The 21,217-nt window shown below is 42.3% G+C and overlaps 1 protein-coding gene across 6 annotated transcripts in view; it reads left to right on the top strand.

The window, feature by feature from the left end:
- The window catches only part of nav1a (neuron navigator 1a), a 77,648-nt gene that overhangs the window by 18,612 nt on the left and 37,819 nt on the right, over window positions 1-21,217 (top strand). For 4 of the 6 annotated variants that reach the window (XM_052058639.1, XM_052058638.1, XM_052058637.1 and 1 more), the window contains exons 6-7: window positions 9,315-9,417; window positions 11,155-11,484. In XM_052058639.1, coding sequence (XP_051914599.1) covers window positions 9,315-9,417; window positions 11,155-11,484 — 433 coding nt within the window. The remainder of the gene's footprint in view (window positions 1-9,314; window positions 9,418-11,154; window positions 11,485-21,217) is intronic. The other 2 variants (XM_052058642.1, XM_052058640.1) reach the window with 1 other exon arrangement.

The raw sequence follows: 21,217 nt of genomic DNA, 5'->3' as shown, positions 1-21,217 counted from the left end.
AATGTGGTAACCCACTTCAAATTAAATTGACCACATGTATTATTATGCTTGTTATGTGAAAATTCCCAAGATGAGTATGGGGGTTAGTATTTCCGGACGAAATACACTAACACTGTATTCCTCGACAAAGGTAAACGTCGAAATGAAAGCCCCTTTTGGTAATAATATAAAATAATCGAGTGTTGTAGCAATAACATCCTTGTTGTAAATGACTGTATGCATATGTTGCACATTTTTATCCCACTCAGCATTAACAAGCCAATCATTAGTGTTGTACTGGTCAGCTGTGTGGTCAGCGGCATTAGCTTTATCTCTCATAAGTGCAAAATAATGCAAGCGGGGGCTAGGGCCCCTTAGCGGTAGCAGCCAGTTGTGAAACTCCAATTATCCGGTCACCTTCAGCCAATCAATGCACCAGAACAGAAGTGGAAGCAAGCAGAAAATGGTTTTCATTCAAATGATGCACATTATATGAACCAAAATAGGAAGAAACATCATGCTCTCAAATGAAGCCAAAAACCAGTCAGCTGATTTACGCCTGATCCATCATGAGAAGAGATTGAAGATTAGTGTCAGTTTTTCCCTAATAGGGACAATAGGCCAGTTCCACCAATGAGTGATTAAGAGATTTTTGTTAATTGGATGTAGAGAATTACTGAATTTGATTTGTGGTCTATGAGTAGCACATGTGGACTTGGGAGTACTCATCTTCAGAAATGCAGGCTGAACGTCAAAATAACGCGTACATACACCCAGCGTAGCCTAATTGATTGGTTTAACCGGTCGGTTTCATAAACCTCGCTAATAAAATTCATTATAGGCGCTCACCTCGATTTGAATGTTGCATAGGCTGTTGGATTGCTTTGGTTCAAATGCATTTGAACCTCAGATGTCTTTTTTTTAATGACACCTTCGGGTTCCATCCAGTACCCTTAATGAGGTGTGTGTGTGTGTGTGTGTGTGTGTGTGTGTGTGTGCGCGTGCGTGCGTGCGTGCGCATGAGAGAGAGAAAGAGAGAGAGCAAAACCTCAAGCATGGGCCTTTCTCAGCATGAGAGGATCTGTTCTAAGATTCAGCAAGCGCTCAGATTAGTCTTTGCATCAAGATAATGAAAAGATTCAGCCTCCATTGCACTAATCACAGATCTATGATCCTGGAAAAGACCATCAAATTTAAAGGGCATTACAAGTCAAAGCCGAAAGGACATCTGTTTGGATCGAGATTTGGCTTGATGGGGAGTTTGACTTCATGAAGAGCAGATACTGCAGATTTAGGTTAAAGATCACAAGTGTCGTTTTTACATGTGTATTTTCACTGTCGGCTGAGCCCAGAGCGCCCGTGCTGACCACAGATTCAGTAAAAGACAATGGAGCGACGCATGCGTCCTTAAAGGTCGCCTTGAATACCAATGTGCTTCCACAATGCGACAGTCTGTGAAGAAATGAAGAAATGACTTCCGCGTGTGCCACTAATAGTGTTGTCATATGTTCCCCCTGTCTCTATTGTAGGCTCATTAATTTTGGCTACTTTTCATGCATACTCGGCCTGCCTAATTGCACTCATATTGCTGAGTCTTTCTTTGCCGCCTTCGACATTGCAGGCAGTCAGCGCCTCATCGAGGAGGTAACGACACAACAAATAGACATGCTTGCGACATGAAGTGTCCTTTCAGTCCTCCCGCATCCTCGTCAATTCACTCAACTACGATGATAGTTGATGGGATCCAGCACTGTGTCGCCACTCAGACAGCAGAGCAGATACTTGTCACGGACAAAGCGCAAGTTGGACTTTAAAAGGGATTGAGTCACCTTGAGCCATTGTGGTTGACGATGGTGACCATGAGCAATATGAATACATGCATCATTACGTGTACCATTACCCCCAATGGTTGTATATGTGTGTGTTTGTGTGCCTTTTGCAATGTGTTGGGGTGATTCTCGAAGGACGTAATGTTGGAGCCATTGCATTAGTGCTGTCTGCTTCCTGACATCCTCCACCCAAATTCTATTACAGCGCTTCTTGTTTTTGTCTCATCAGCTCTTGCACAACACATGGAGTATTATATACTGTACGTTACGTGTATATGTTTCAGAGGGGGACTAGTAAGATCGATAAATACATTGGATGTTGGAAAATGTGTCTCGAATAAATTAGTCATGAGCCACTTTGGTTAGATATCATCACACCATAGAAAAGCATGACTCCTTCTCATGTATTTTGCTCTCTATACATTTTCTTACTGAGTAGTTTCAGAATGTTAATGCCAGCTGATGTAACGCATTTGTATGATCTGAATTGTGTGAGGGATGACGGCATGAAAGAGTGTTATGTGGGCCACCTTGTGATGAATAGTATTATTCTTGTCACGCTGTTCTATTTGCGTATTCCTCTTATGATGGCTCTCAGATAAAAGTACTCATTGTGACAGGATCTTTGTTGTTGCTGCAGGGGCACTGTACCATACACAAAAATTACGAATGAATACTACTCAGGCATACCTGACAAGTGTGCATTGGATTAAGTCATTTGTATTCCTCGCGACGAAGGACAGCATTACTGTTTTCTAAGCAGATAGGGCAGAGGTTAAGAAGATGGCATTTACGTGCCTATGTTTACATTTGGTCCAATTTTCAGTGCCTGGACTCAGTGCCAGGCCTGGACTAGTGGGATGAATGAATGTCTTATCTGTGTGCTGAACTCCTCAAGCTTTTCAAAAATGTGTTCTTGCCAAAGGTTGGTTGGCAAATAGCTTTGTTGTACTTATAGGAGCTCTTTGGGAATAAAAGTACAGTTTGGTGCTCCTGTGTGTTTCCTTGCATTATTGATATGATTTGAAATATCTATGGTCGCAGATGTGTCTGAATATTCTTTTTTCATTCCTCTTGAAAAGTATTGGAATCCTACAATGTGTCAGTGGAATGGTCGGGTCCACATTTGTTGTCAGTCCAATTCTTTTGCTTTGGTTTTACAGCACCAATACAGCATACTGCACAACCGTCAAGCAACAGAATATACTAACTTGGAGAAGCATGCTTACATTGCTTTAGTTCAAGCTATAACCAAACAGAGCTTCCATTTTTCTTTCCACTCGTCACATATTAGATAACCGTTTCCCCACTTTTAGAGGCCCATCACTTGACTTCTTTGAAAAATGAGTGCTTTTTCTGTACTGTATTACGTTTTCCCCCATATGCACAGATTGTCATGGTTTTGTCATGGGAAGGTCGCTCTTCACGCAGTGTGTACAGAGAGGCGCTATTGTGCCATCATCACATACCTGTATATCACAGGTGTTCTCCGTGTGTGTGTGTGTGTGTGTGTGTGTGTGTGTGTGTGTGTGTGTGTGTGTGTGTGTGTGTGTGTGTGTGTGTGTGTGTGTGTGTGTGTGTGTGTGTGTGTGTGTGTGTGTGTGTGTGTGTGGGCGCATGTTTATACACTGAGTCCAGATGCGCAGTTTTTCCAGCATGTTGTAGTGCTTCCTGTTTTGCAAACTGACATCACGAGAGAGATGTGATGTGAGAGGTACGGGATGATGATGATGAAGATTGGATGGGGAACTAAAATGGGGAAGGGTGAATAATGCTGACCAATCATGCTCAGCATAATCAAGAATGAAAAGCACACAAAACAAGGAGAATGACACTTGGGTATTTACAGTAAAACAACCACAGTTTATTTAACATTTCAGTCCGCTAGCTTAACGTGAGTGCTAATTATCATCCATGTCGCGGTGCCTTCTGAAAACAAAGAGTGCAGCAGTATGTACATCAATAATCTAACAGCACTTGCATTCATATATTCTTCACCCTCCGTGTATAACGACCCACTATTAGTGCTGTACAGTTGAGCTGAGGGAGGAGTTGAAGCATTATTATGAATCGCACCAAGTTGTAGGCAGGGCACTACTCGCTGCAATGTGATTGGCTCCTCCATCCCGGCTGGTTTGCATGCAGCAGCTAGTCATGATACATAAACTTTAGTTTTCAGCAAATAATGATTAACTTTGAATTTTATGGCTGCGACACATTCCAAGCAAGCTGGGACAGGTGGCAAATCATTGTATTCTGCTTTTATTTAGGTTTATCACAATGTCCCAACCTCATTGGAATTGGGTTTTTAATTTGAGGTTCAACTCTTCACAGAAAAAATTAAACTTGTATCTCAAAAGACCACATTGTGCTGTGAGCATAAATGGTCTTTTTTTTATGGTCTGTAACACTCCACATTCTTCGTTGCGAGGGGGCAACCCCGAACACCAGCGATGTAAATGACAATTGGGCTTTACACACTTATCTTTGTTTGAATCGGCCGGTCACTTGCCAAGAGTACAGAATGCTGTCATGACTTTTTACCACCACTAAAGTGACAGTGAAAAGTGTGCACCTACTTTCTAAAATAAAATATAAAAATGCCAATGTTTTTCATTTTGTAGCATCAGCCAAGCTCAACCACCCCAAAATATTCTTTACATCATCTCTGAGGAGTTTCTTGTGATAGTAACATACAGTATGTGCTCATGCACATGGATCAGACAAGAAAGAGGAAAGAGTTGAAGTGGGATTTTATTGAGTCATTCATCACTGATGAATGACTCAACAGAATCAGGAAAGGACGCAGCACTACTTCACTCAAACCTCGACAAGGTCAAAACCATTAGTCTACCTTTGGGGAGTTTCTGTCTGGCTAATGGATAGAAGAGACAAGTGACCCAGGGGAACAAAACAAGTACACAGCAGTTTCTTGGAAAAATCCCTGCACGACATCTACTTTTTATTCCTGACTTCTTACTTCCTCTTGTCTTTCATTTCACTTCTTGACTGTATATCAACCAAACCTAAACACTCTCTCCCAACACAACCTTGTTACGATTTAACTTTTCAAGGTTAAATATATGAAGACGAGTGTGACTCACTGAGGCCAGTGGGATCCCCCCGCTTCGTAACAGAGACATGGAGCCCGCATGCACGCAAGCTTGAAAACTCATACACAGGCGCTTAAACAAGATCAGTGTGATTCATGTGCACCCCTGGGGAGCAGCCGGCTCTGACAAGAATATTTGCATTTCTAATCCCCCATCACCATCACCATCCAAAATGCCCCAGCTGGGACCACCGAGGCCAGAACAGATGCTGGCCAGTAAGCATTTTACGGACGTGCACGCTTAAACAAGCGCATGCACAGTAATCTAGACCGTATCCAATCAATTTGATGTTAATATTAAGCAAAGCCTGCATTTAGGGGTAATTAAAAGTGTTCAATTAAGGCCTACATCTGTGTGTGTGTGTGTGTGTGTGTGTGTGTGTGTGTGTGTGTGTGTGTGCGTGTGTGTGTGAGAGAGAGAGTTAGAGAGAGAGAGAGAGGGGTTTTTTTTGCGGTGAAAGTTTTTTAGGAATGAGTGTGAAACATGCTTTAGTGTTTATGTGTGAAATTTTGTGTGTCTAAGAAGCTTTTTGTTGCGATTTTTCTGCTTGTTAAACTCTTGTTGGTGCATGAAAGTTTATTTTTTGTGCGTGTGAAAAATAATATTTTTTTGGCGCTTGAGACTTTTTGGTTTCCATTACAGTTTTTTAAATTTTTGGTGATGCGTGTAAGATTTCCTTTTCTGCGTTTAAGAGCCCCTTTTGATTGTGTGGTTAGACAGTGGTTAGTGTGAGTTATTTTGGTGTGCCTCAGAGATGTTTTAGTGAATAGGAGGGTTTTTTTTATTGTGTGCCACAGTTTTTATTTTGTCATTGTCTGACGGATTCGTTTATGTGTTTGTGAGAGGTGAATGCTATTTTTGTCTATTCTATACTCTCCCTCATAAAACAGAGCGGTTCGACAGCATTGAAAGAAATGATGTGCTCTAGTTTACGTTTCTCTGTTAACATCGCGTGAATGGCCGGCGGTTGGAGCTCATCATTTCCTCAATGAGCTGTCCGTCCCTGGGGGCTGCCTGCTCAATTGTCTGTGGCCATTTTTCCTTTGGGGGACTCAATCCTTGACCTGGAGGGGTATGAGCCAAGTGTTCCTGCGTGTGTTGACGTGTGCGCGCTCGTCCGAGTATACACACTACACTTGTATGTTTGCGGTGTTCTGTCTGCAGCTGTTGTTGCGATCAACACACAGTTTGCCTTCTCATTCAAGCAGGCTTGTTCCCCCACTTCATCTCCTCACTCGCCATCTGGACTCGCTTGTTTAAGGCAGGGAGTACACTGATCGGCATTTTTTGTTTTATAATGAATATTTGATCAGATTCTGCTTATTTTTGTGGTAATGTTTGCAATGAGACAGAAATGTAAGAATGATGTCCCTTTTTAAAATTGAGTCAAGCGCTCCAGCTGGCGGCCACACAGGGGTCTCTCTGATATCGTCAAGACAAATTTCTCTTTTTGTTCCCCACCCGTTGCTTCGAGTTTGTCTCATCTTACTCTACGTGGGGTCAGCTGCTCATTTGAAATTGGCTATTGAAGAGACTGAACAGACTGTCCTTTCGTTCTTTATCTTACCATTACATCTCTTTTATCACCACCCCCTGTCACACTATTGAATGCACACAAGGAAGACAGAGTGCAGAGGTCATAGTGGCTTGATTAGCTTATTGTATGTGTGTGATTTGAGACATTTATTTTCGGTTTTGTACACCTTTGCAACAATCTAGTTCAGTGCTTTTTAACCTTGTTGGAGGTACCGAACCCAACCAGTTCATATGCACATTCATTGAACCCGTCATTAGGGAAAAATAAAAATAAGATAAGATATCCTTTATTTGTCCCACAATGGGGAAATTTACAAAAAATAGGATTCAAGAAGTTTTCCTTCAGTTTTGTGTTGCTCTACTGGCATGACAAACCATGCAGATAAGACGCTGAGTCCCATCACTTCCAGTGAAGCCATGTTGTAAATGTTTGTCTGACCACTTTTTTTCGACATAGCATGTATTAAAAAAAAATTTAAAAAAACAAACACAACACACCATCACAACAGTCACACGTTGACGACTGAGCGAACTAAATTTACCGCACTGATTGTACAAGCAATGTCATGTGATCATCTGCAGCCCGGAGTGGCCAAGCGGGCGTGTCATAACTAATTGACATTTTGGGTCGGGTGTGTCATAACCTCCATGGTAGAGGCGCCGTCGAACCCCTGAGTCCGATTCACCGAACCCCCGAGGTTCGATCGAACCCATGTTGAGAATATCTGACATTGGTGAGAAGGGAAGTACCGCATGAGCAGCTAGCCTTACCTCAAATTGCGCAATCCCTCACGAAAAGCAGATGTTGAAAAGCACGACAGAACCATCTCGTGGAAATATTTGTGTACTCCAGCAAAGGAGGCTTTTGGCAAGTCCCGCTTCACATTTTCAAATACTTTGATGTTTTCAGACACTTGTAATATACATTCCTATTTTCCAGTCATTCTGATGTATTTCGTATTTGTGCTTGACTGGTTGATTAAAACTTCAGATATAATGTGAGGTGAGGCAGACAGGATTCTGCATTCGGCAGGGAGCCTCCGTCAGTGCCACTGTATTAGCCAGTTAATTTTTCTGCATGACACTTTATGATACAAAGAGTAAATCTTTAAATAAGTAAGAAATTGCACCATATAATAAGGTCTCTCTCAACCGCTAGAACCGCTAGCCATTTATTTTGTGTGGAATGCCGATGTATATTGTAATGCCCTTCAACGTGGACAGAAGGATGCATGCAGTCGCTGATGTAATCTGTTCGATTTTAATAAACAAAAGGAGCAATAAACACACGTTCATCGGCTTGCCGTTAGCCACAACTCACGTCCATGCGCTCTCCACTCAGACTAACTGCCGGAGCCAATATTCGCCCAACCTGGCTCTTCCCCTTTCTATGATGTCACACAAATACAAGAAACAGATATTACACTATTTTACAAATGATTTTTGAGGTCCGGCTGCTAATTAATGGCAAATGCAGCACAAAGTTTGGATAATAAATTTCTAAATCTCACTGTAATATCAGTGCCTGACCAGCCATGAACCTCAGCGCTTGTAACAGTCACAGACTAAGTTACTTTCCCATTGAAAATTTGGAAGGGCCATATGGCTGCCTCAGACAACAATGCAGCTGCTTTAGCTTGACTCGCAAATATAAAGGAGAAAAAAAATATCTCAAATTAAGATTGCTTGTATGTGTTTAGATGTATCTATATGCATGACCAGTTACATATTCGGCATACTTTCACTTACTTAAGAAACTAAACAATTGCACATAATTAAAGTCGCTGTCGCACCATTTTTTCTCCCCCTCTCCCTACCTTGTGGTTTCTTTCTGACTTCCGGGTTGAGTGAACGCTGGTGCGTTTTGGCTGCCGCTGCTCAACCCGTATTGTTTTGTGTTTTTTGTTCTTGTAGTGTCTTTGGTGTCCTTGGGTGTCTTGAAAGGCACTTAGAAATAAAATGTATTATTATTATTATTATTATTTGGAATAGGTCACATACGGTAGTGCTCACCACTCATAAAAATTGCAGAAATGATGCTTTCAAGGTTAAAATGTTGATGCAGCTTTTGTGTCAACATACAGGGATGGTGTCAGTGTCGCTAAGCTGTAAAGATGTTCTTTAAAGCTGATTTTGATTTTATTGTCCCTCACTGCATCTTCTACTGGAAAGTCCCTGGGGAGGGCCTCAAGAGGCAAATTGCTCCCCCCCCCCCACACACACATACTTACACACACTCGATAAACAGCTGCTCAGCATGAATCTTTGCAACCCAAGCAGATTACAGAATAATTGGGACTGAGACAAATGCCATCATGAACCTCAGTGAGAGGCCTTTGGTTTATTTTCTGACGGGCAACATGTCAGAGTTCACTTATAGGACACTTCTGTAGTCTATATGTGATGTCATTTCCTCTTTTTTTTGCTTTTTTCTCAGTTTTTTCTTCACATTCTACAATGATAACAGTGAACCACATCTGCATGTGTCTTTCACTTAGAATGTAACATGTCGATGATGTCATTGATGATACGGTGCTCAAGTGGTTTGCACATCTGCTTCACAGTTTCGCTGTTGTGATCCGGCATCCTCCATTTTCCAAAACATGTTTCTGTCAGGTCAATTGTCGACTTTGAATTATCCTCTAAAGGTTGTCTACATGTGACCTGTGCTTGGCTGGTGACCAAACAAGCGGGTACCCCGCCTCTTGTCCAAAGTGTACCGAGTTAAACTCCATCCTGTGACTCTCGTTGAGAAAAAGCATTCTCGAAAATGATTGGAGGGATGTTGTCTGCGTTAAAAAAAATGCTGTAGTGTCTTAAAATATCCCTTTGTGTTTGTTTGCATGCACTGCTGCAGACCCAGAATCCCAGAGGAAGAAGACAGTGCAAAATGTCTTGGACCTGCGACAGAACCTGGAGGAAACAATGACCAGCCTTAGAGGGGTCCCGCTGAGCCACAGGTCAGACACAGGCGCACGCAAGCATACAGACATGCAAATACGGCGAATTGCAAAAATAAACATCCATCGATCGATCCATCCATCCATTCTCTAATCCGACGATCATCACAAGGGTCGCAGGCGTGCTGGAGTCTGTTTTTTAAATTTAAATAATAATATATTCTATTTGCCCCCTACCCCCACTAGTCTATATATGGTATTCTGATGAACAAAGCACTTGCTGTTGACTGAAAATGATCTCACAGTGCCTAAAGACTCAGTTTTCAAACGTGAAATGTCCAATCCTAGAAAACAATTGAACCGTGATAGTCATTACCTGAGCCCTTCGGCACTGTGATGCCATTTTGAATCGACAGCAAGCAGCAAAATGGCCGGACCATGAGATGGATACAAACGGGTGGATTTTGCTGCTTAATTCATATTCCACAAATACAGTATTAATCACAATACCGTCTTTAGACTAGTAGGGCCGGATGGAATATATTATTGTCAAAAACATTTTTGGCTTGATTTCCCCTTTAACTACCTGCAAGTTCTCCTATCGAATTCTGAATAAAAGAAAACCGTTTTTTTTGTCATTGAGTGCCTAGTCTGCTCTGTTCAATTTCTTCAGAATTGATGTGGGATTATCTTAACGCTGCCTTCAAAGGCACCTGTGCGGGCTCACACGGCTCAAGAAGACAACCACTAATGCTCTTGATTATGCGCATGTCTTTCATTTGCTCTTTGCTTTTTTTTTTTATAAACCACTGGCTTGCGTTTAGGAAGTCACCGCATGTGTATCTTTCATCCTTGGGTGCATGCCTTACCTGTCACGCATTCTCTCTCACGCTGTCTGCCCTTCAGTGTTGAGCTCCCCTATGTGAAGAAGAGCAAATCAGCAGATGGAAGACATTTTCTTTGCTTTTCATACTAGGCAGTGCTGTCATAACCACGCACCACTTTTTTGGCCTTACTCAAGACATTCTACAAATTGTCCAGGGAAAATGTATGTGTCATGTTTTCTCTGATAGGTGGATAAAAAAACATTTACCTGTGAACCCACATCGGAATACCACCACTGCCACTGTCACAGTTAGAGATATCATAGATACTGTGCAAAAATGCAATGTGACAGCACATGACTATGCTGGACATATCTGGAGCAGCTCATAATCAATATGTATTTAATCACTTGACAGCAATATTTTTAAAACATCACAAAATATGTCATACCAAGCAGGGGTGCTTATTATTTAATGTGTGCATATCACAGCTGAAGTCGAACTTGCCTTGCGCTAACCAACCAGAGTATGAATGAAAAGTTGGATGAACTCGAAATTTTCAGCCAGCACAATTTGAAATTGCTGCCATTTTAAGTTTTTTTTTCCAAAATGTTGTCCTGAGATGGAACTTTATGTGTGTGTGTGTGTGTGTTTTTTAATTTAATAATCTACTTTTTGTGTTTGTAAATGCTTTTGAATGTTGTACTTGAAGCACATTGACTTAGTTTGTGCTTTTAGAATAAAGCTTGCTTTCCTTGCCATAACACTTCAATGTAGTTCAGTGGTTCTGATTGTGTGTAGGCCACCTTCCCAGTCTAATCAGATCAAAAATTGAAAAAAAAATACCGGTATATGTTTGAGCTCTCAGATAGTGGTGTTCAAAATTTTGATTGAAGGACGAGAATGGCAATTTATTAATTTTTTTCCCCATCATCAACGTCATAGTTCAAACACCATCTTTCTCATTCTGTAGCTGTTTGGCGGGGACCGAGTGCTACGACAGTGATGAAGCTGCTGCATTTTCCATTTCCAGTCTATCCAATCGCTCCTCTCCACTGTCATGGCGGTACGGTCAAGCAAGCCCGCGTCTGCAGGCTGGCGACGCTCCATCTACGGTCAACACCCAATCAGATCTTGCCATCCGGATCAGCCACACTTCTGGCATCCACCTCATCGAAGATCTGGATGACACGGATCCGTCCCTGATGAAACGAGATTACCTGAGCGACAGTGACCTTGGTGGGAAAAGTCCCAATGAGGATGAGGATGATGATGATGTGGATATCGATGATCTCGGGAATGGGTAAGTTGCATTTGCTTGTGTCATAGTTGCGTAAAGACCTGCTGTGTCCAATTAGCATTTTGGGAGTTTGTCTGGGAATCACAAGACCATTCATCAGTTAATTACAGCTTCCGTGCTGCTGCTCACTGCCTTGTCATCAGAAAGCGGCCCTTTGGCCAACTGGTGAAGATTATGTCACAATCAGATGATTTGTTTGCGCTGTACGCCCGCAGCAAAGCCGAAGGGCCATCATCTCGAGTGTGATTACGATATCGCTGGAGAACTGGGAAGTTATTCAGTGGGATTAGAAGCAATTTGATGCATAACTCAGCTGACTGTCCTCATGCACACCAACGTCCCCTTGAGGTGACTACTCGCTGTTGAATAATGGGAAGCTGTAAACCTTTTCGGCATGTCGTCAGACACACTTCTGGGTGGCAAAAACTCAAATTGCACCACAAATATAAGTAAAAACCCTTCAATGTCATTTGACCAAAACGCAGAGATTGAGAAATGGGTTGAATTATTTTTTGGGGGCGGGGGCTTCTTCTCAAACTCCATAGTTTAAATGTGTGAAATGTGAGTTGGAAAGAAAATGTTATAAGAGGTCAATTGCTTCCAAACGAAATGGGACGTTAGCTGTAATTTAGGTTTTTATAAGTGAGTTGAAACAAAAATAGACGCAGTGGAAATTCCGATTCAAATAACACTGAGCGGCTGGATAATGAATTGACTTTTCTGGTGACCAGACTAGTGGCATAGACGAGATGCTTTGACTGCGAAATGGATTGAATGCAATAACAAATTCGAATTCAGATTCAAATTAGCCTAAATTCGAGCTATTGTTAGCGTTCAGGCTAGCCTGTGAGAAAATGCTTTCCACAAACCCCATGATGCAGCCTGTCCCTTTCAAAGTGTCTACTATGCTCTTCGGCAGTCTTATGATCATCTCAGAACAACTATTTACCAAGTTCTTCTCGATTAATTGTCCTCAGCCACACTTTTCCCCGATTTCATTTAGATGGTGTTGATTGTAAATTAAAACACCGAACCTTCCTGGATAAATCTAGTTGTACAATGCCATGCATGCCTGCTGGAGGCTGAAAATTTCCCCAGTGTGGGACAAATAAAGGATATCTTATCTTATCTTATTATTTTCAATTCTCATCAGCTGTAGTCCATCACTGTCTTCCAGCTGGAAATATCTTGGCGCCAATTGTTTGCAAACATTGACAAAAGGTTTCTTGTGTGTGGTGTCTGGCATAGAGAAGGTTTTTTTTTTGGGGGGTGGTGGGGGTGAACTTGGAGCTCTTCAACGTGAGAGGTTTGAATGCGTTTGCACTGGTGCACATTAGCTCACCGTCAACTGTTATTTGGGCGTTGTTTATGTGTGAGATCCTGCAACAAAAATCCCACAGCTGCCCGTGTACTGACATTTCCATGGTAACTGCACAAATACATCCCTTAGAAGCCATTCAGTTGCGACACAGTCCAGGTCCCTGCTGGATGGATTGATTTTAGAGCTGCATCATTCATTAATGGACTGAGGTTGAGCAGATATCATCCCTGCAAGCCATATCTGTAATTTAACCAGAAACTACCCCCCAAAAAATTCAAAACATCCTGGACTGCACGACTGTCCGTGTTTTATGTTATGTGTTGTGTTTATTATTTTACTTTATGTTAACTGTTTTGTAAAGCGCTTTGTTACAGCTTCCGCTGTTGTGAAAGCGCTATATAAATCAGCATGTATGTATTGTATTGTACAAAGCTGAAAGGTAAAAGCTCGGTTCATCACAAAAGGATGCTTTTTGCCACCAGGGGGCAGTGTTGCCGTTCTATTTCTTCTCTCTTCCTGGCCAAGCTGTCAACACGAAGCAGCTTCATCCTGGATTCTTCTTCTTCATCTCATGTTTTATTACGCACACTCATCCATTATACATAAAGGCCCCTCTCCGGTCACACAGAGGCCACAATCCATTGAATTAGACTTTAGATATTGTACATGATGCATTGCAATGACACATGTTCTTTGCTCTGGTCTTTAATACAAATGTGAGGTCGGTAAACAGGATTATTATTTGGCCTCATAAAACACATACGGTCAACTAACATTTGAGTCATTGTGTGTCTCAGAGTGACTGATCTGACTGACACTGAATCACCCTGTACACTTGGTTTGTTTAGGGTGACTGTACCATGAGCTGTCTGCACTCTCTTAGTCAGGGACCCCTCAAGTTGCTTATCCAATTCCTGCGCAGGTCCTCTGCCTGTCTGGTGAGTTCCACACATCTGGAACTAGAACGCTCCCTTATGTCCCCCGCCCCCGCACCACCGACGACCCCCGACAAGCACACACGCTCACTGACACGCACACCCCCACATTCTCACATGCAGGATGGGTTATCACAGAGAGGTTCTCCCCGTGGGTGTACGTTTGCATAAAGTTAATATGCAACACGAGTGAGGCGTGGTCCATAGTTAAATAGCAAATTCTGGCCGGGAAATCTGTTTAGTCGTGAGGAATTGTGACATGTGTAAATGTTCCATAAATCGTTGATTGCGAAAGTAGGTCTTGGCTTTGCTGAAACATTGTTTGTCAGGTCTGTAACTTTGGAGGCCACTCTCATCCAGTGTTGGGATTTGGTGCTCGCCATAGATTCTTTTCGCCCCCAAATCCAGTTTACACTTAGAGTAGACGAACAAGCCTTCAACAAAGATGAGCAAACCGGCTTAACACGCACACACACACACACACACACACACACACACACACACACACACACACACACACACACACACACACACACACACGCTCACACACATGCACGTGCCCACGACTGTATGAACATGCCGCTTCTTTTCTGCTCTGCTGGACGCAGACAATTTGGTTTAGGCTTGGTTGAGCTCTCACCCTCAGCCATCTCCCATTAGTGTACTCAAGGTTTCCATGGTTACCCTGCGACACAAGCAGCTTCGCTTGAGATCGTGAATTATGAATGCAGTCCTGTGGTGCAGGATGTAGAGATGCCCAAAATTCACTGAAGCTTCCTCCCATGTGTTGGAACTGTGCGGGCACTTGTTTAAATTGAATTGCTTTGTTCGTGCTGTCGTTGTGCAAAAGTAGAAGTGGGCTCTTCTGCTTTTACCAGGTTTAATAGTGCTGGGAAGTGAAAGAGACAAAAAGTCGTTTGCTTCCAAGTTTTTGTCTTTGTGTGTGTGTCTGTGTGTGCATGTGCGTGTGTATTGGCAAGTGCATATTTATACTTTATAAATAAGCAGGTAAGAAAAGCTGTACTCTATCCCCATCTGCTGGACAAGTAATAATTAATCCCTCTCGTAGATTCCCCCCTCAGATACACACAAAGGATTCCCTCCTTTTGAGAACACGATCCATTCTGCAATGAGTCACTGGCCACTTCAGTCCCCTCCTCCCCAAAAGCAACTCAGCAACTCTGCCCCACCCTGTATACATACACAGTGTGAGTGATGATCGTGTCTGAATGAGATGCTGTGAATGAAAGGGGGGAAAAACAATGCCAGTGATACAGCTCATGCCACACACACACAAAAATCCCACAATGTTCTTTGGGACACCCGGTCATCACACCTACAGGAAATAAAAATGGAAGAATAGGTGATGTGACAAAGATGCATTTCATATCAGCTACTTAATATGATGACTGTGAAATTCAGTGGAAACTCTCAACTTGTTTGTGTTGACATAGAGGCACCTCAAACTGATACCAACTGTTCTTTTGTTTCTGGTGACCTACAAAACCGAAAAAAATTAAAACTGAATGGATATGCCGTGTGTGTTTCCATAAAAATTTGTCAGCGACAGTTTGAGACGTTTCAGCACATGTGTTGCGCTCGTCAGTCCCGACCCGCTCCGCCTCGGAGAGCCTTGATGGCTTCATGCACTTCTCCTTGGAGTCCATCTGCTCAATGTGGCGTGTAATCAATGACTTGCCGTGTTAATATACGTCGCGGCACCCCTTTTGGATCACCACACCTAAGAGAACAATACTGTACTGTAAATGTTCAAATCTCACGCTTGCGTTGTAAAGCAGTTCAGTAATCTTGAACCATGTTGAGCATCTTTGCCCGTTTCCTGTAACTGGCACCATCCGTAACAGTGGGGCGCCGCTGACAAACTCTAATGACATTAATCTGAGTGTGTGCTAAAGTGGCACAAAGGAAGCGCCCCCACAAGTACATACAGAACGCATGAACGGATTTAACAGAGAAGTAGCATATGGGGCTGCGGGAAGATCCGCAGACCTACTCCCACCTCCAACCCTTTCCTGACACCTCCCTTTTCAGTGACAACCCTCTTATTCTATTTGTTTTTTGTGCGCTGGTGCGGAAACGTTTTATTGCTGTTTTGTAGAACGCACAGCACATTGACCAAACACGACAAACAGCCTATAGGAGTGTTTGCACTGCTAAATAAAGGGTATATCTGTTTGCGTTATCTCTCGTCAGGGTCCGCAAACACACACTCACACACTCACACACTCATACACGCATTCTTGACATTGGCGGTCAAGTTGGCTGCAGTCATTTATTGCAGGAATGCTTGGAAAACACTCCTGTCTGGTCTCTCCGTCATTTTGTTTCATTTGAAAAGATGATACTTTGATAGGGCCTAGTGGTCAACTGGTTAGGATGGACACACCTCTAATGCTTCTTATTTTCACCGTGTTTGTCGGTTGTTTTGATTTACAACGAGTGTTGTTTGAGATTTTTATTTTCAATTCTTTTTCCTTCATTCTCAATATTCTTTGCTGCTTCTGTCTTTGTATTTATTTATAATTCAATATATTTTAAAGAAAATAAAAAAGCCACTCCAATGGGGGGTGTCGCTCAGGGCTGCTAAAACTCTTTGGCAATGTGACAGGATAATCCCTGACAGTCCATGGCTTTCTAAAATGGCGTGCTTATAAAAGTACTGTATACCAAAGGGGCGGCCCTGTGGTCCAGTGGTTAGCGCGTCAACCTCACAATGCAGAGGTACCGGGTTCCCTGTGTGGATTTTGCTTGTTCTCCCCTGTGCCTGCGTGGGTTTTCTGCGGGTACTTTGGTTTCCTCCCACATTCCAAAAAAAACAAACATGCATGGCAGGCCGATTGAACACTCCAAATTGTCCCTAGATGTAAATGTGAGCGCAGATGTTTGCTCGTCTCTGTGTGCCCTGCGATTGGCTGGGAACCAGTTCAGGGTGTCCCCTGCCTACTGCCCGAGCTGTAGACTCGGATAGGCTCCAGCACCCCCCCCCCCCCCCCCCCCCCGGCGACCCTCGTGAGGATAAGCGGATTGGAAAATGAATGAAGGAATCAATATACGTATACCAAAGGACTGGGTTAGCAGTCCACAAGGACGCACAGAGCTCTCACGGCGACATGAGATTTCCGCCATAGTGTGTGTGTGCGCACGTGTGTGTGTGCATGAAGGACTCTCACATTGTTCAGTGGGGTGCGTTACCAAGTCAACAATATTAATGGGCCATGGAAATAAACACGGAGCCTGTGAGGTGACTCAACAGTTCAAAGGTCTTGACTTTTGTCCCGATGACCAATTCCATCACATTTCCTTCAAGGACAGAGGTGAATCTCACTTTTCCGGTAGATGTTATTATGATAGCATCATACAATTTAAGGAAGGGGAAAGACAAAAGTGGCCGGAAAAAAAAAGATGTGCGACTCGATGCTGTCCAAACCTTAAAAAAATAAAAAGTTTCTCACTAATTTGCTGAGCTACCAACTGAAGCTGTTAATGGCGAATTTTCACTTTTTTTTTCTTTAAGGAGCAGTTTTGCTCATTGATGGTTTCATTTGACTTTGCCGTTTTGAGGAGCATTTTTTGTAGGTTAGTCTCGGGGACCTGAGGCATGGGTTTTATGAAGGCAGTGGTGAGGCTGCAGCTATCTAATGTTCTCATATTCGCATAACCTACACTGTAAAAAGTTTTCATTGAATTTACTCAATTTTAATTTGTCAAGTGGCTGCGCAAAAGAAAATGATCTGGAGCCAGAGACGATCTTGTAGTAATCATTACATCTACTTAAAAAATGTCTCTGGATTCAGATGATTTGCTTTTGTGCAACTACTTCATTAAATAAAATTGATTAAATTCAACACAACGTTTTTATTCACTGTACTGACAATGAATCAAATAATTAAATAATCGGATAAAATGTATTTGGGTTTGGTTTATAAAATTGCCATCTTCCTCTTCATCTTGTTCATTTCGTCTAATGATGGTGTATTGGTAAACCGTTTCCTTTTTTATCTTTTGTCAGCAAAAGCCATATTTATAAACAATCACCCCCCCAAAAAAACACTGGTTAGATGATTGTTGTTATTTACATTGATACCTGAAATTGTAAGAGTAAGTTTGTATAGTTGACCTGGAAGATTTTCATTAGCTGGAAGAGGACTTTTTAACTTTATAAATACTTACCATTAAAACTCTTAGCATCCAAGAAAATCCATCAGCTTTGCCTGCTTAAATCTTGTGAGAATCTGTTGAGCTCTTTCCATAAATCCTCCTGAGATGTCAAGGCAAAACATAGAGTAAATATCACGCTTAGACACATTAAAATTATTATTGTGTTGTTGTTGTTGTTTTTTATTGTAACCATGGAAATAGCAACAACAAAAACATTTTTCTTAAATCGAGACAAAACACAAAATCATCTTTAGTACAGAAAAAACAGTTGAGTGACTCGAGTGTTTCATTGTCATGTTTCTGTCTGTGTACTTGATGTTGGGTGAAACAATGCTTTCAGATTGGTTCAAAAATGTTGATGTGACACCTTGTTTCTTGTGTGAATAAAGCCAAACTTTGAGGAAATGATCCGGATCATTCCTTAGAAGGTTGGTTCCCGCACTAAGAAAAAAAAAGAGAGATAAAGAAAGCCCTACCCCCACAGGACCCCTCTCACGCTCACACGTGCATGTGCATGTGCACACACAATCATTCATGCTCTGCTTCTAATTCCATGCGACTAAGTACTTGTTTAGCTCCTCTATAGGGGGTAAATGAAACTGCACGGTTGAAGATGAGCTTTGGAGCTCTGGATATCAGCCACCTCAAACTTTGACACACACGCACACACACACACACACACACACACCTAATCGACACGCGAGTGAGATTTGCACCTATGAACAAAAGGGTTTAATGGGGGTCATGTCATGCGCATAACAATCCCTCTTGCTTCCCCCACCACTCCACTCCGACTGTGTTATTCTACAGAGTTACTTTGACATTATCTACACGCATTTCTCGCTGCCCTCCTGCTATTCCGCCTTCCTGTCCTCTTCATTACACCATCACTTAATCTTAATCTCACCCTTGCCCACGAGCAACCCCCGTCCCAGTCCCGACAGGGAGCGCAACCTCATTGGTTTCCAAACATGTTGAGTCATATTTGGCTTCATTCATTCGTCAGACTGTTTTTCTTTTTCTCCCGTGTCAAAATCGAAAGCATTTCTCTGTGTTGTGTTTATTTATTTTACTTTATGTTAACTGTTTTGTTAAGCGCTTTGTTACAGCTGCCGCTGTTGTGAAAATGTTATACAAATCAGCATGTATTGTATTGTATTGTATTATATTTCTCCAAACAGTCACACCCTTGCATTTATTATTTGCAGACTACAGTGTTCTCTGAAGATTCTAAAGGCTCATTAAAAAATGTTTGGTGGTCCCGGCATGAAGGATCTTCCACTTAACCTCAATTAACCTCACAGTCCAACCAAAACGTCTGTGACCACTTCATAGTCAGAAAACAGATTAATTGCAGTTGACTTAACATCAATTAATTTTACATCTTTTTTTTTTTGTACATTGCGATGTCTGCCATGGAGTTTGAACAAGCTGTTATTAAATGTAGGGGCTAAAAAGTAAAAGCTTTGTTGCTGACGACGTTGTCATCACACTGTTGTCCTCCAGCTGTATTTGTATGAATGCTGTTACGGTGCACTCATTTGTTTAGCAAGGCTGCCTGTCTTGTTACAGTTACCACCAGATGTGTCCTGTGATGCGCCGTTTTGGGTTTGTTCACCTCTCAAATTTGAGGAAGATGAAAATATTTTGCCGTTTCGCTTGGGTCACATGACTCATCGAAAGTGTACTGTTTGAGTGAAGAGCACAATGGCTGCTCTTGCCATGTGTGCAGCCACACTTGTGTAATGAGTGTGTGTTTATATGTGGAGTGTGTGTGTTCCTAGTCTGATAAGGGGGGGAAGAGCTTTCCCAGGTCTCTTCCCTCTTTCATCAGCCGAGGAGTGACAGGTTCCCAGGGTCAGTTAAATGACCCTATATGTGTACTATCATTACACAGTCGAATCACCACCTAATTATACTCCCTTATACAACACAGATACCCCCTCCCCCACCCCAGAGTACTGTGGAGTCTTACTGAGTGAAAAGGTGGTCAGTGGTGAAAGAGGGAAGCAAATAAACAGGGAGGCAGACATGTCTGGACGTGAGTCAGCGGTCAAAGTAAAACTTGGCCAGACAGACTCAGAGCGCCGTCCTACTGGCCTTTCCAGAAACTCGGATGAGACTTGACATAAATAAAGTCAAGCCCCTGCCAAAGCGCTCAGCACCCACCGTGCTCCCCTTCCTGGAGTTATGAGTTTGAATTAGTCGACTGTGTGTGTGGTCACAGAAGCCGTTCTTTTGATTCAGAACACCAAGCAACAGTCATTGCGGCGGCTGCACTAAACACCTGTAAGTCAGCATGCCAGGAAATCAGTTATACTGTACTCTTTCTCTCGCTCACACACACACACACACACACACACACATACTCTCTTTCTCTCGCTCACACACACACAAACACACACACACACACACACACACACATGAAGTGGAGCTGACAAGAATTGTACTCGAGTCAGAGCACTGTTAGACTGTAAAGTTCAAGCTAGTTTAAGCAGGTTACAGTACTTATTTTATTTTTGCCTTATCTGATAAAGATGAGCTTGACCAACTCAATCATATTGCAATGAGATATTTGCAATATGATTGGGGGTTCACTTCTCGCTACGGTGTTCACCTTGGAAAAAGGATAACCCGGGGGTCTTATTCCAGTTTTTAGAAATCAGAAAAAGATCATACTCTGGTTTTTGTGCACTTTTACATGGCCTTTAAAAACCTGAATACTGCAAATATTTGGGTTTTAAAATATACTACTACTACTACTACTACTACTACTACTACTACTACTACTAATAATAATAATAATAATACATTTCATTTCTAAGTGCCTTTCAAGACACCCAAGGACCCTTTACAATAACAAAAAACACAAAACAACATGGGTTGAGCAGCGGCAGCGTTTAATAAAAGTGTTATTGACCACATGTAAACAAAGCCAATGTGCAGGTGTAAATTGCCAACTATCTTGGAGTTTTTTTTTTTGGGGTGGGGGCACGACGGCCGATGTGCGGTGGGGTGGGTTGAATCTTTTGTGGAGTGACTCCAATGATTAGCTAGCTCATTACAGGTTTGGTATTACTTGTTGGTTGCACTTTTCTCAAACTTGGTACGAGTCAACATTTCCGTGATGCACTCGAAATCACTGAGTGCAATGAAGCTCAAAGTTATGGAATAAGAGTAGTGTTTCTTCCTAATAGAAATGCTCGAGTATAACTAAGAAGGGTTTCATCAAAACTACATTGACAAGTGCATTTTCCCCAAAAAGTTACCCAAATAAACATTACAGAGTACATGTTGCGTT

This window comes from Hippocampus zosterae, chromosome 2, assembly GCF_025434085.1.
Source record: "Hippocampus zosterae strain Florida chromosome 2, ASM2543408v3, whole genome shotgun sequence".
NCBI classification, from domain to species: domain Eukaryota; kingdom Metazoa; phylum Chordata; class Actinopteri; order Syngnathiformes; family Syngnathidae; genus Hippocampus; species Hippocampus zosterae.
Note: the sequence above shows the minus strand (reverse complement) of the source record. Positions and strands in the feature narration are given on the sequence as shown.